The sequence below is a fragment of the Oryctolagus cuniculus genome, chromosome 11 (genome assembly GCF_051225735.1).
Source record: "Oryctolagus cuniculus isolate XC-2025 breed Fujian yellow rabbit chromosome 11, ASM5122573v1, whole genome shotgun sequence".
NCBI lineage: Eukaryota > Metazoa > Chordata > Mammalia > Lagomorpha > Leporidae > Oryctolagus > Oryctolagus cuniculus.
In genome coordinates, this window is record NC_142877.1 from 115,524,675 (window position 1) to 115,538,510 (window position 13,836).

The following is a 13,836-nucleotide window of genomic DNA, read 5'->3' on the forward strand; positions in this document are numbered from 1 at the left end:
ACCTGAGCCGGGCTTTGCAGGCGGGGAGCCTGGTGAAGTGTGTCCTCCCCAAAGCCAGCAGTGTGCAGACTCGGCACACAGCCTCACGCCTGGCTTGAGAGAGGGCTCAGCGATGGTTTTTAAAAGATTAATTTATTTATATGAGAAAGGATCTCCCATCTGCTGGTTCACTTCCCAAATGGTTGCGTTAGCCAGGGCCAGGGCTGGGCCAGGCTGCAGCCAGGAGCCAGGAACGACATCCAGCCTCCCACGTGGGTGCAGGGCCCCAGGCACTCGGGACACCATCCACTGCCTTCCCAGGTACATTGGCAGGGAGCTGGACTGGAAGCGGAGTCCCAGGTGGCGGCCTGCCCCGCTGCGCCCCATGCCCGTCTGGCAGGCCCTCTGACCTCTGACCCCCTCTTCTCCCAGACACGGCCTGGCAAGGATGGAAAAGCCAGGGAATCTTCAGCTTTTCACAAAACAACCGAGTAACTTGGCAGAACTAGACGTTCTCGCCCCATCCCGCCCTTACCCCCAGCCCCTCACTGACTCCCCAATCTGGGAGGCCCAGGAGTGGGGTGAGGTGAGGGCCGGGGGCCAGGCCGGCCCCGCCCAGCAGAGGACCCGTGCACGGCCCCCAGGCCACCTCAGAAGGGGTCTTTGTGCTCTGGGCCACTGCCCCACCCTTTCCTGTCCTTGGCACAAACCCTCTGATTCCTGAGATGCTGCCTGGGTCACCAGCAGACCCAGCTGCTCAGTGACAGTGTGACAGAGGTGACACATCCCAGGAAGCACCCGTGGGGCCTCCGTGCGCCCAGGGTTTGGGGCCGGGACTGGAGCCCCGTGCTCCTCAGGCACTTCCCTGTCTGGCTGCTTCTGCCCCAGGAGACCTGCTCTCAACAGGGGCTCCCTGGGCACTGGGGAGGGCCCTCCAGCACTCCGCAGGTGTTCAAAACCCGGAGCACTGAACATGCAATTCAGGGAGCAGAACCTGGAGCAGGGGCCTGGGGGACTGCAGCCCGTCTGGGCAGCTCCCCCTGCAGTCAGTGCTCTGGCCACGGCCCCTGCTCCCCCGCCGGTCCACCTTCAGCGCTCCGGGCAGGGACACGCTCGCAGCCGGGGCCACTGGCAGTGCGGGGTCAGCTGGGGTCCCAGCTCTGCCTCCCAGTCCCGCAGGAGGAGGGCGAGGTCTGAGCTCACTGACAGAGAGGCCCAAGGGCCCGCTGAATGCCAAGGGCCACGCTGAGGGCAGGGAGCAGGTGCCCAGCGCCCAGCAGGGCCGGGGCCAGGTGTGGGAGCTGCCCTTGCAGAGGGGAGCCAGGCCCTGGGCAGCGCACCTCACCATGTGCGGGTCAGGAGGAGACGGGCAAAAGGGGGGCTGGGGGTGTCCAGAGAGCAAGCAGCAGGGAGACAGGCCCCTGGGAAAGCATGGGGTGGCTGCTTTTGGGGTCCACTCCCGTGGAGAGGTGGCCCCCAGCACCCAGACATCAGCTGTGACAGGCCCCAGTCTGAGCAAGTGTGTCCCACGATGGGTGGGAAGCCCCTGGCCTTCAGCTCTGCTCCCGCAGGCTTGACCCCAGGCCGGCCCCACCCCCCAGGGCATGCGGGAGGGGCTGCAACAGAAATGACAGACACACCCCTTGCCAGGGCTGGCCCTCGGTTCCGGAATGTGACAATTTATTTGGGGGGGTAAAGGAAGTCCCCCCTTTCCTGGCATGGATACAATACTGAAGAGCAGCAGAACAAAACGTACAAGACAGAAATCGGCACGACCTACCCTCCCCCGGCCCAGCAACGGCCAGAGCCCCCAGCAGGACGCAGGGGGTGGGAGGGGGGACCGCACCCTGCTCTGTTCCCGCCAGCCCTGCCCCACTCCCACCTGGCACCAACAGAAGCAACGTGGAGGCGGCCAGGGGCTGGATGGCTGAGAGAGAGAGAGAGAGAGAGAGAGAAAGACAGTGCCCCTCCCCCAATATAGAGCTATATATGTATACTTTATATATATAGAATCCATCCGTGCACAGTTCATTAAATGAGCTTTTCAAAAATTAAAAAAAAAAAACATAAGATACATATTCCTTTAGGCCTTTGTGTTTTTAAATTAAAACCAACAAAAAGAAGTCTTTGCCTCCACTCTGACCACCTGCATGGCCGGGGCACCGGAACTCTTAGCTCCCGCATTGGCCTCGGGCCAGTGCGGCCCCGCCAGGCCCCCGGCCCCCTCCCACCCCTAGCTGATGCTCGGCACACAGTGGCGCTCCCAGTGCTGGCGGAGTGCTTACTCCTTCAAGGCTGGGGTGAGAGGCCCACAGGCCTCGGAGGTGGGGTCCTTGGCCCCCGCCCAGCCGGGTCCCCACCCTCGTCTGCAGATGCTGTGGGCAGGACAGGGGGCCGGAGAGACCCTTGCCCGGAGTTTGAGGCCCTAGCTCTGGGCTTCCCGAATCTGAGAGGAGATGCGGAGGGAGACAGAACTAAAACTTTAAAAAACACCGTCCTCTCCTCTCTGAAAAAGTGATTCCTCGAGCCGCACGCGCGCCCCCCAGAGGCCGCCTTGGGCTGGCGCACGGGAGCCCCAAGGCCACACTGACCCGCCGGGCCTGCGCTGTCCAGCGTGGGCGAAGTGCAAAAACAAAACAATAAAACCACACACAGAAAAGCGGGAAACGGAGCCTATCCTTCCGGGTTCCCAGAGAGGTCAGAATGACGGGCAGCAGCCCATGGACAAAAGGCTCTTCCTCCAAGCCGGCCCCCCAGCCTCCTGCGGGCTCCAGGGTCTGGGCAGGGTCGCACCATCCTCAAAGGCGGCCGGCCCAGCCCACCCCTGACCCCACCCCGGTGAGCAGCCTTGCTCCCCCCACCACGCGCTGAGAGCTGGGGACCAGATCATCACCTGTCCCCACATCAGAGCACATGAAGCTCATTTTGACCTTGACCCCTCTGCAGGGCGAGAACACAGAAGAGACCACAGCTGGTGCTGCCCAACACACCCATTTCACAGACGGGCAAACTGAGGGTCCCAACCTTCCATTTCAAATGGCAGACCCCGGACCTCATCTGTTTCCTATGCCACGTGGGTGGGGAGGGGGGGTGCGCTTAAGCGGAGCTGAGTGATGCCCCACCCAGTGTTGGACACGGGAGGAGCCTGGGATTTGGGGACCATGTCACGTACAAAAATAAAGCGAACCAGACTGCAACTTCGGCTGGATAACTAGGCAAACGGAAAAGCAGCAAGGCTGGAGAGGGGCCGGGAGGCTGACCTGTGCAAGTGGGTGGGGGCAGGGCGGCAGGTCCCTTCGGAGTGGTCACCGCCTGCGACAGCTTCTTCCCCCTCAAGGCTGCGTGCCCTCCTGGCCAGGGCGGCTTGGGATGTCTTTGGGGTGGTGGGGAGCGAGGAGGGTGGTAGGGAGCAGGCCTCCCTGGAGAAACCTGCCCCTGCAGCTCCTCTCCCCACTCCCTCCCCAGGGGCCAGCTGCGCGGCTTCCCTTTGAGCAAGGCTCGGGGTGGCAGTCGGGGCCGGGCCAGCCGGGCAGGCCTACCCGAGGTGTGCCCGTGGGGCCTGCGACACTGAGAGCCCCCAGGCGGGCCCAGGCCCCCACCCCGCTCCCCACCTGCCCCTCACCTGTGCAATCGCTGCGTTACTAGTTTTTCTTTAAATATCTTTCTCCCCTCCCCCCCGCCCCACTAGGAATACCACAATATTTTTGTCTATTTCTTTTTTTTCCTCTTTTTTTGCTTTTTTTTTTTGCAAAACTAATTCTTTCACTTTCCTGTCATAAAATCACCTCTGAAAACACAACTCTTTACAAAAAAAGTCACGAATGACACGGACTCTCGGGAAAACACATTGCTATGGTCTCTGGAACACCTGTAGCTGGCACCCAGGCGGTCACGCGCTGGGGAGGGTGGGGGAATCACCTCCAGGGACAAGGCGAAATTCCAGCCCTTATTTGGGGGAAAAGCCGATTGGCACTTGGGCGGCCAGAGCCAACACAAAGGGCGGGACGGGGAGGGGGCCCTCCTGCCTGCCAGGGGCCCCCGCACAGGGTCTACAGCCTGGGGCCAGGGGCAGCGGGCAGCCCCCCAAGGAAGCTTCAGGACAGAGTGTCCGCCCCTCCTGGGACCACAGGTGCTTGCGACCTGCTGGGCTCCCCCTCCTGCCTTCGCCCTCCGGGCAGAGGTACCAAGGGCTGCTGGCTCCGGCCACGCCCAGCTGAGGCCTGGGCAGTGGCCCAGGGGGCCAGCGGGAGACCGAGTCCCCTCCTGACGCCTGCCCTGCAGCTGGGGCTTTGGTCTCTGCGCTGGCATGCGTGGCTCGGCTCCCCGGCAGCAGAAGGCAGCAGAAGCTGCCAAGGGCAGCCGAGGCCTCCCGCTGCGCCGAGCCGGCTGGGCTGAGAGCCTCAGCGGTCAGAAGCACACGGAGCAGGTGGGAGATGCCGGGAGACCCTCGGGGACGGCTTCCAGGCCCTTTCTGTCCTCCCCAAACACCCGGGAGGAACGGGAGCCTTGGGATGGGGGTCTCCCCTGTCCAGCTCAGCCCCCAGAGCAGCAGAGGCCCACAGGTCGGGCGGACCACCCCCAGGAGCGGGGCAGGGGGCACCTCTGGGCCAGCCCCACAATGGCCAGACTGGAGCCAGGGCCCCAGGCCCTACCGAGGCGAGGGAGGGGCCGAGCACCCATGTACGCGTGGCCCCTGCACGAGCACGCGGGACAACACACCGGGGCACACACTGCCGCAGCAGGTTCTCGTGGCACCTTTGGTCAAGAACTGCGGGGCCTTCGATGCTGGGGTGCCCTGGCGGCCCTGGGGAGGGGGCTGAGGATTCTACTCGGGCCTCACCCAGAAGCCAGCAGTTTGGACCCCCTCCCTGGTCCAGCTTCAGAGGCCCCCGTTGATGCGGAGGGAGGGGTCTGCCTCCCCCCCGTCCCCCCTCTAGTGGCTTTGCCAGATGGGCAGGAGGGGAAGGGAGCGTGGCCACCCGGGGTGGGGGTCTCCTAAGGGCCCCACAGCTGCCGGCTTAGCACCGAGATCAGATGCTGTACACGGAGGCGGGGAGCGAGCCGGGGAGGCACGGGGGCGGGGTGTGGAAGGGGCAGGTGAGCCCCGCAGGCCTGCAGCTTCCCAGAGACCGCCCAGCAGGCCCCGCTGTGCGTGGGCAGGGACGGTGCCAAGAGGGAGCGCTTCTGGGTGCCCATGCCCTGCCCCCTGGCCTTCGGCGCCCACCCCCTGGCCTTCGGGGGGCTCCAGTTCCCAGCCCCATCACCCCCGGGTCAACACGGAGCCACTGGAGACAAGCAAAGCACAGGTAGCGAGGTCTGAGGGCGGGGACAGTGGGAGCCAGAGTGACTTCAGGCAGGAGGGCCCCCCCCACAGCCCCCCTCCCGGGGAGCCCCCTCACTTGCTCCCCCCGCTGCCGCCCCCGCCGCCCCCCGCGGCCGCGGCCCCCACCCCCGCGGCCACCTTCTCAAAATCCTCGGGGTTGCAGAATTCCTTGATGGTGACCGTCAGGAGGTTGCTGGTGACATCGGTGACGACGACATTGGAGCAGGGGGACATCTCGGGGCGCCAGTCCCCGGCCTCCGGCTCGGAGGCTGTGGGCAGTGCCTGGCCGGCAGCTGCCGTGGCATCAGGGGGCACGCGCTTACTGGCAGCCGCTGCCTCGGGAGGAAGGGACAGGTCGAGCACCTCGGGCTGGCGCCAGTCGGGCGCAGGGAGGGTCTCGGGGAGCAGCTTGGGGGGCGCGTCGTCGGGGTCGGAGGAGGACTGAGGCGTGGAGCTGCGGGCGTCGTAGGGGGCGGCGGGGGCGGCCAGGAGCAGCCCGGGGCCCGGGGCACTGGCGGCGGCGGGCGGGGGCGCCAGCGGGGCGGCCGGGGGCTTGTAGAGCGCCAAGGCGCCCAGCTTCATGTGGCGGATCTGCGTGCGCAGGACGCTCTCGCTGAACTTCTTGCTCTTCCCGATGACGCGGTTCCTGGACGGCACCTTGGGGCGGGCGAGCGCCCCCGCGCCCTGGCCCGCGCCCGCGCCGCCCGCGCCCTTGTCAATCACTTTCAGGTTCAGGATGACGCGGCTGCGCTTGGGCTCCCGGGGCTTTACCTTGCGGTTGAGGATGCGCACGGTCTCGGAGAAGGGCGAGATGGGCGGGCGCAGGCCGGGGCTGCCCCCCTGCGGGTCCGGCCGCGGCAGGGGGCGGCGGGACATGCGGTGGCAGCGGCGGATGTCCTTCTTGAGTCGGTGCACGGCGGCGCTCGAGTGCAGCTTGGGCGTGGACGCGCTGGCGCTCGGCTTGACGGAGAAATGCACGTCACTGATGCGGAGGGCCTCGGCCTGGGCCCGGGCCTGCGGGCAGAGCGGGGGCGGTGGGTGGGTGGGACCTCAGGGCTTCGCGCCGCCCCCTGGGGGCCCCCAGCGCCAGCCACCCCTCCGTGCAAGGACGGGAGAGTCAGCGGTACCCGGGACCCCCCTGCTTGGAGAGGTTCAGGGAGGCGAAGCTACCTGCTTGGGGCCAAAGCCCAGACCCTGGGCTGGCTCAGCCATGGGCACTGGGGGCACAGCCAGCCTGGGTCAACAGGACACCTAAAAAGCCAAGGCCCAACGCCCTCTCCACAAAGGACCCCGGCCCAGCCTGGCGCCGCCCTGCCAGCCACTCACTCAGTGCCAGCGAGGACGGGCGGATCCTCCCTCCTGACCCCACCGCCCGTCACCAGCACCCCTGGGTGTGATCCTGTGTGCCCAGGACCTGGCTCGGGAGAACGGATGACAACAGGCTGGAATCCAACCCAGATCTGGTGGGGAAGTCTCCCGGCGGGGACGGGCGCCCCCTACTGTCCGGGCCCAGCTGCCCTTCAAGCTCCAGACTGAGCTAGGCAGCGGCTCCCTCTCCCTGAAGGCAGAGGGCAGGGCCTGGGTTCCAGCTCCACCCAGCCCTTATCGGAGCACACCCTGGGCGACAGAAGCTGTGCCACTCAGCCAGCCCTGCCTTCCATCCAGGCACTAACGAGGCTGGGTCTCTGGTGCATCGCTGGGTGCACAGGGGGCCAGGCAATAGGGGCACCGACCCCCTTGTGGGGGAGGCTGTGATGGCAGAGCCCGGGGCAGGCAGAACCCTGGGCTGATACCACGCGGCTCTGCAGGCTGAGAGCCCGTGGCCGGGAGCTCCCCGCGGGCCAGGCCGGTGTGGTGAGAGCTGGGGATACAGCGGGGGTGTGCATCTGTGTTACATGTCCTGGGACCCCCGAGAGACAGAGGAGGACACAGCCCCCCAGATGGCCGGTGAGGCTCGGCGGAGTGGACTCTGCGTTTTGAGGTCTGTCCATTTCCCCATACTTAATCCTCTCCAGAAGAGGTCAGCCTGTATTTGGCCACACTCATTGGCTGACCGTGTGACGGCGTCTTTGCTCCGAGTGCTGCCTCCCAGCTCCCACCCCGAGTGCCACGGGGTGCCCACCTCCACCTGGGGCCGGCTGGAGCTGCGCAGCCAGAAATCCCTGTGGCCACAAGGTGGCAGCACACAAGGCCAAGGCCGCCGGCTACCTCTGCCCCCGACACTGGGCCCCTCCAACCCCTCCCCATTCAAAGGCAGGGGAACAGAGCCTCCTACAGGCCTGTCCCCAGGGGCCTGGGGGATCCCCAACTTCTCAGACTCCCAGGGTTTAGCACCTCCCCCGCGCATGCCAACTGACCGCTGAGCGAGTCCAGCAGTAGCTCAGCCTTGGGGTGTGGGTGACAACAGGCCCTCCCTCCTCCTAACCTGACCCACCACAGGGCACCCAGCACCTGCTGTGGGCAGGGCCGGAACTTGGCTCACGGGAGCTAGCATCTTCTGCCCGTCTCCCACGTTTCCACGAGCAATGCGTATTACTGTCGCCTCCAAAGGTTGTTGGTAAAAGGGATCGTCTTACTTCCTCCTCCTCCTTCCTCCCCGGATTGAAAATTCCTTGAACGCGGGCCCTGGATCTGCTGGTGAATCAAAGCTGACTGCATGGCCATTGGGTGGCAGGCCTGGCTCTGGGGCTCTGGGAGCTGCACACTGGGGAGGCTAGAGAAGCCCCCCCGCCCATTTCCACGCCACACTGGGGACACAGGGACCGATGTCGTGGGCTCCTGTTCCCTTCAGGGTGGCACTTGGCAGCCGGTGCCATGAGGGTGTCACTGGCAGCTCTGCCACACTGCCCCCCCCCCCGGGGAGGCACGGAGCCATGGGTTCCGCCCACCCTGCTCTCCACAGCCCCTGGCAAAGAGCCCCCACCACGCCCAAGGCATTCCATCTGCCCCTCCGAGTCTGCAGCCCCCATAGCTTCCTGTTTGTGTGCCCACGCACCCCCCACCCCCAGCCTGACACCTGCTCCTTAAAGCAAGGCGACAGGATGGGCCTCAGGTCGTCGCTTCCCCTGTCTGGGTCTTGATCTTTTCATCTGTGAAATGGGGCCCAGACTCCCCCCCTCACACGGTTGTGGAGAGAATCCAACGAGAGGGGCCCACAGCCAGCTCAGGGACGGCATTTCGTGAACCAGCTCTCACGGTCGTTGCCGCGTTCGCCGCTAGAGGGCGCGCCGGCTGCGCCGAGCGGCTGTCACTCGGCCCGTCAGCCCCGCAGCTGCTCCGCCCCGCCCCGCACCGAGCAGCATCAGGGTTAGGGTGGCCCCACGGATCGCCCAAGGCGCGTGTCCCTCGGTGGCGGGCCGGGTCACAGAAGCAGGGCTCTCGGCAAACCAGCGTGTCTCTCACTCCTGCTTCAGGTCCGAATCCAACCCCGGCGCACGCACGGTCCTCGGGGGTGCGGGGTGGAAGCGGGCCCCTTCCCCCTGCTGGGCTCTGAGGGTCTGCGGTCTTGAGCCTCTTCTCTGCAGGGCCCTCCCCGTCCTCTGCAGCCCGCGGCCACGCGGTCAGCGCGTCGCGGCCCCGCGGGGAGACCCCGGCTCGCCCGCCCTCCCTTCCCAGCCCCCCTCTCCGTCTCTGCGGGTCCCCCCTCCGCAGCGAGGCCAGCGACCCGCACGCCCGTCCTCCTGGGAGCCCCCCACCCCGACGGCCCCGAGTAGGGGGAAACCGAGGCTCGGAGTCGCAGGGGCAGCGGCCAGGCCAAGACGACCAACTCCTGGGGCAGCGACCCGAGGTCAGGCCGCAGTGGTCCTGCGAGTCAGGACGGGAGGCAGGCCTGGTGCGGGGCTGCAGGCGGGCAGGTGCAGGCCCGCAGGCGCCTCGCGAGCTGGGGAGCGGGGCCCTCGGGCCGGCGGCGCCCCCGGAAAGGCCCCCACAGAGCGCGCCCCCGCCCTCGGACCCTCGCACGCTGGGCTCCACGGAGCGCGCCCCCCAAAAGGCCCTCCGCATGCTGGGCTCCACGGCGTGCACCCCCCAACACCACGTCCCCGGGCCCCCGCCCTCAGACCCTCGCACGCTGGGCTCCACGGAGCGCCCCCGCCCTCAGACCCCCCGTACGCTGGGCTCCACGGAGCGCGCCCCCGCCCTCAGACTCCTCACGCTGGGCTCCACAGCGTGCGCCCCCCCACCACGTCCCCGGGCCCCTCGGGGGAGCGCGCCCGCGCGGCCTCGGCTCCGTCCACCCCTGCAGGCCCCGAGCCGCGCGGGGCTGAGGCCCGGGAGGGGGCTGCTGGGGCCAGGCCAGCTTACCTTGAGCAGGAAAGTTTTGGGCTTGGGTCCCCTCTTCTTGGGCCCGTACAGCTCCCGCTCGCGCTCCCTGCGGCCGAGAGACGCCGAAGGTGACGCCGCGCCCCGCGCCTGCCCCGCGCCCGCGCCCGCGCCCCGCGCCCCCCACTCACTTCTGCTCGAAGGCCGCGATGAGCCGCGAGTCCAGGATGTTCTCTTCGGGCTCCCAGGTGCTGTACCTGCCCGGCCGCACGCACGAAACCGCAGTGAGCGCCGGCGAGGCGGGGGCGCCCCGCACCCCGCGGCCTCCCCGCGCCCGGCCCCGGCCCCGGCCCGCGCCACTCACTTGATCGCCCACCCCTTCCATTTCACCAGGTACTCGATGCGTCCCTGGAAAACAGAAAACAGCAGGACGGGGCGATGGGGGTGGGGAGGGCGCGGGGCGGGCAGGGCGCGGGGCGCGGGGCGCGGGGTGCGGGGCGCGCGGCCGCCGGCCTGCCCCGGGCGGCGGCTCACCTTTCGGATCCGCCGCTTGATGATGGATTCGGCCGCGAAGACCCGCTCGCCCACTGCAGACAGCTCCATCTTGCTCAGCGGCACCCACAGCCCATAATACTCCCCGCTCCCGCGGCCGGTGCTGCACCGCTCGCGCACGCGCCGCAGCGCCCAGGCCCCGGCGGGCGGGCGCGCGCTCGCGCTCCCCCGGCCAGCCGTCACGTGACCTGCGCGGCCCGCGCGCCGTGGCCGGGCCCTCCCCCTCCCCCGGGGCGGTTGCTAGGGAGACGGCGCGCTCGTGGGGCGGGGGCGCGCGCGGCTCTTAAAGGGGCCTCGCCCCGGGGCGGGGGTTCGGCTTGCGCGGGGCGGGCGCGGGGCCGGGCGCGGCACTGTCCTCGCGGCTCCGGGTCGCTGACGCCTTCTCCGCGCTGGAGGAGGGCGGCGGGGCCCGGGAGTGTCCGTGCCGCTGCGCGTCCCGGCGGCAGGAGCGTGCAAACGGTTAAATGTGATGCGGCAGAATTGCGTTTGCTGCCGCCGCGCCAGGCCTTGCGGGAATTTCTTTAAAACATTATCCTCCCCCCACACACCCCGCCTTATCCATTATTTATGTATTCGTGGGAGTGTGGTTTTGTAACCAGGGCGGATGAGTTAAAACAAAAAAACAGCACCGCAGGACAGGGGTGCGGGGACGAAGGCCCAGGCGCCCTGTGCGGGCTCCGGGGCGCGGGTCTCCTCGGGTGGCACCTGCCCTGGCCCCTCTCCCCCAGCCAAGCCGGGGGATTCCAGCCCCCCGCCCACGGCCGCGTCCCCCGAGGCTCCTCAGGCCGGGCCGCCATTGCTCCCGGAGACCCCGCTGCCCCCAGCCCAAGGCCTGGGGACCCTGAGGCTGCCCGGAGCCCACGCAGAGCGGCCCTGCAGCCCCAAGCGCTCCGCCCCCTAGCCCTGGACATGTGCTTTATCTTGCAGGACACCAGCATCATTTTTCTTTGTAAAAGCCATTTTTAAAAAATACTGATAAAAGAAGCAAGAGTCCAGGATCCGCATAAACCCCGTGGACACGGTGGGCAGCCCCGCAGCCCGGCTGGCGGCGCACGGAGAGCTGGCGGCGCGTCCTCAGCCTCGCGGGCTCGCGTGTCCACCCTGGTCTCCCTCGGGGACGCCTTTCTTGAACCCCGGGGTCCTCTCGTGCGGCGGGTGGGGGCGGCTCAGGGTCCAGGGCAGAGGTTTGCACCCTCCGGGCGGGGCCACACAACCATGGGAAAGGCAGCTTTTGTTCCCTGAGACCCCCGGGTCTGTGCCGTTCCCCCTCCCACCCAGGGGAGGACCCCTTTCCCCAGCGGGCTGCCCTCCTGGGGGGCGGGTGAGTGACTGTGACTGAATGGGTGTGGCTGTGGCTGTGTGTGTGACTATGAATGTGTGTTGATGTGAGTGTATGACAGTGACTTGTAGCAGTGTGCGTGTGTGTCTGGGAGTGTATGTGTGACTGTGTGTGTGACTGTGAATGTGTGTAGATGTGTGTGACAGTGACTGTGTGTTCCAGAGTGTGTGAGTGTATGAATGTGTGTGTGACTGAGTGTGTATAACTTGTGGCTGTGACTGAGTGTGACTGTGTGTGGCTGAGTGTGTGTGAGTGTGGTTGTGGCTGAATGTGTGTGTGAGTGTATGTGTGTGTGTGGCTGAGTGGGACTGAGCCTGAGAGTCTGTGAGTGTGTGGCTGTGGCTGAATATGAGCAGGACCAAGTGTGAGTGTGTGTGGCTGAGTGTGAGTGTGTGTGTGAGTGCGTGTGAGTGTGTGTGTGGCCGAGTGGGAGTGGGACTGAGCCTGAGTGTGGGACTGAGTGTGTGTCAGTGGGACTGAGCGTGAGTGTGTGTGTGTGGCTGTGGCTGAGTGGGAGTGGGACTGAGCCTGAGTGCGTGTGTGGCTGAGTGTGAGTGTGTGTGTGACTGAATGCGTGAATGGGACTGAGCCCGAGTATGAGACTGAGTGTGTGAGTATGTGTGAGTGTGTGTGTGGCTGAGTGGGACAGAGTGTGTGTGGCTGAGTGTGTGTGTGTGTGTGTGTGTGTGGGACTGAGCCTAGTGTGGACCGAGTGTGTGTGTGGCTGAGTGTGTATGTGTGAGTGTGTGTGGGACTGAGCCTAGTGTGGACCGAGTGTGTGTGTGGCTGAGTGTGTATGTGTGAGTGTGTGTGGGACTGAGCCTAGTGTGGACCGAGTGTGTGTGTGTGGCTGAGTGTGCATGTGTGAGTGTGTGTGGGACTGAGCCTAGTGTGGACCGAGTGTGTGTGTGTGGCTGAGTGTGTATGTGTGAGTGTGTGTGGGACTGAGCCTAGTGTGGACCGAGTGTGTGTGTGTGGCTGAGTGTGCATGTGTGAGTGTGTGTGGGACTGGGCCTAGTGTGGACTGAGTGTGTGTGTGGCTGAGTGTATATGTGTGAGTGTGTGTGGGACTGAGCCTAGTGTGGACCGAGTGTGTGTGTGGCTGAGTGTGTGTGGGACTGAGCCTAGTGTGACCGAGTGTGTGTGTGGCTGAGTGTGTGTGTGTGAGTGTGTGTGGGACTGAGCCTAGTGTGGACCGAGTGTGTGTGTGGCTGAGTGTGTGTGTGTGAGTGTGTGTGGGACTGGGCCTAGTGTGGACCGAGTGTGTGTGCCAGGGCAGGAGCAGGCTCCAGGATGAAGCGGTGGCATCGCTGGCTGGTTCAGTTGCTTTGTGCATTCACCAACACATGGGAGTCTTGTGTTAATCCCCCGGAGACAAAGGCACACACACACACACACAGAGGTACATGCACACACGCGCACACTCCACATGCGTGTGCACACACATGGTGACAGGCACCAGTGCTGAGCTGCGTGGGCTTCTCCCCATGTCTGTGAACAGTCACCAGCTACCGCGTGGGTTCACGTGACAGCCTGCAGGGCAGGAGTCCCACCCAGTGTCACCACACCGCAGTCCAGGCCGGGTGGGGGCTGGCCCCGGCCGGGAGCTCTGGGAGAGAATCTTCCTTGGCTTCGGCTTCTAGAAGCTGCCGGTGTTGTGGGGCTCATGGCATGGGCACCCCGTCTCTGCTTCCACCATCACGGCACCGTCCCCCAAGGTGCTCCCTCCTTTGGTTACAGTGGGGCCACCCAGAAGCCCAGGCTGGTCTCCCCATCTCAGCGCCCCTCCCTCAGTCCCTGCGGCCAGGTCCCCTGCCCCCAGGGGAAGGCGCAGGGTGGGTAAGGGAGGTGTTCGCGGTGCTGGGGTGTAGGCGGCCAGGATGCCTTGGCAGTGCGGGGAGGGGAGCAACCCGGCCTGCAGGAGACGCTGGGAGGACTTCTCAGAGGCGGGGACATTTGACGTGGGACTTGGAGAGGCATCTGGGGAAGGGACTCAACTGGAACAAGCAGCTCAGAGCACGGGTGGGGTGTTCTGGGGCCAACCTGCACGGCACGGGCTGTTCAGACATGGTACGTGTGTGTGTGTGTGTGTGTGTGTGTGTAGGGGGCTGGGAAGGGCCATGGGTGCCGCTTGAACTTGGACTTGTGCTCAGTGGACAGGGGCTGTGGTACCGGGCAGGTGCCTGTGCTTACTTTCTCTCCCTTGGCCTGGTGGCGGGCGGGCGGGCTGGCCATGTGCCACAGCGCCTGACATTTCACATAGGGGTCAAGGCTGGTTCCCTGGGCTGTGTGAGCCGCTGGCATTTCAGGGAACCGGAGCCGTTGGACACCAAGAATCAGCAGATTGGGGCTGGTGCCGTGGCTCACTTGGTTAATCCTCTGC

At 66.0% G+C, this 13,836-nt stretch overlaps 1 protein-coding gene across 1 annotated transcript; it reads right to left on the reverse strand.

Moving 5' to 3' along the window:
* Nucleotides 1-1,638: 1,638 nt before the first annotated feature.
* Nucleotides 1,639-10,298, reverse strand: CBX6 (chromobox 6). The gene is made up of 5 exons (XM_051845893.3): nt 10,097-10,298; nt 9,927-9,970; nt 9,754-9,819; nt 9,605-9,671; nt 1,639-6,316 (listed from the first exon to the last, which is right to left on the reverse strand). The coding sequence occupies exons 1-5, from the start codon at nt 10,163-10,165 to the stop codon at nt 5,375-5,377; spliced, it is 1,188 nt and encodes a 395-aa protein (XP_051701853.3). The 5' UTR covers nt 10,166-10,298; the 3' UTR covers nt 1,639-5,374.
* Nucleotides 10,299-13,836: the final 3,538 nt, after the last annotated feature.

Bases quoted from the DNA above. Each gene is read 5' to 3' on its own strand.
- CBX6 (XM_051845893.3), bottom strand. From the start codon at position 10,165: ATGGAGCTGTCTGCAGTGGGCGAGCGGGTCTTCGCGGCCGAATCCATC. The intron at 9,971-10,096 runs GTGAGCCGCCGC...TCTGTTTTCCAG, and splicing joins TCAAGCGGCGGATCCGAAAG to GGACGCATCGAGTACCTGGT. The intron at 9,672-9,753 runs GTGAGTGGGGGG...TCTCGGCCGCAG, and splicing joins ATCGCGGCCTTCGAGCAGAA to GGAGCGCGAGCGGGAGCTGT.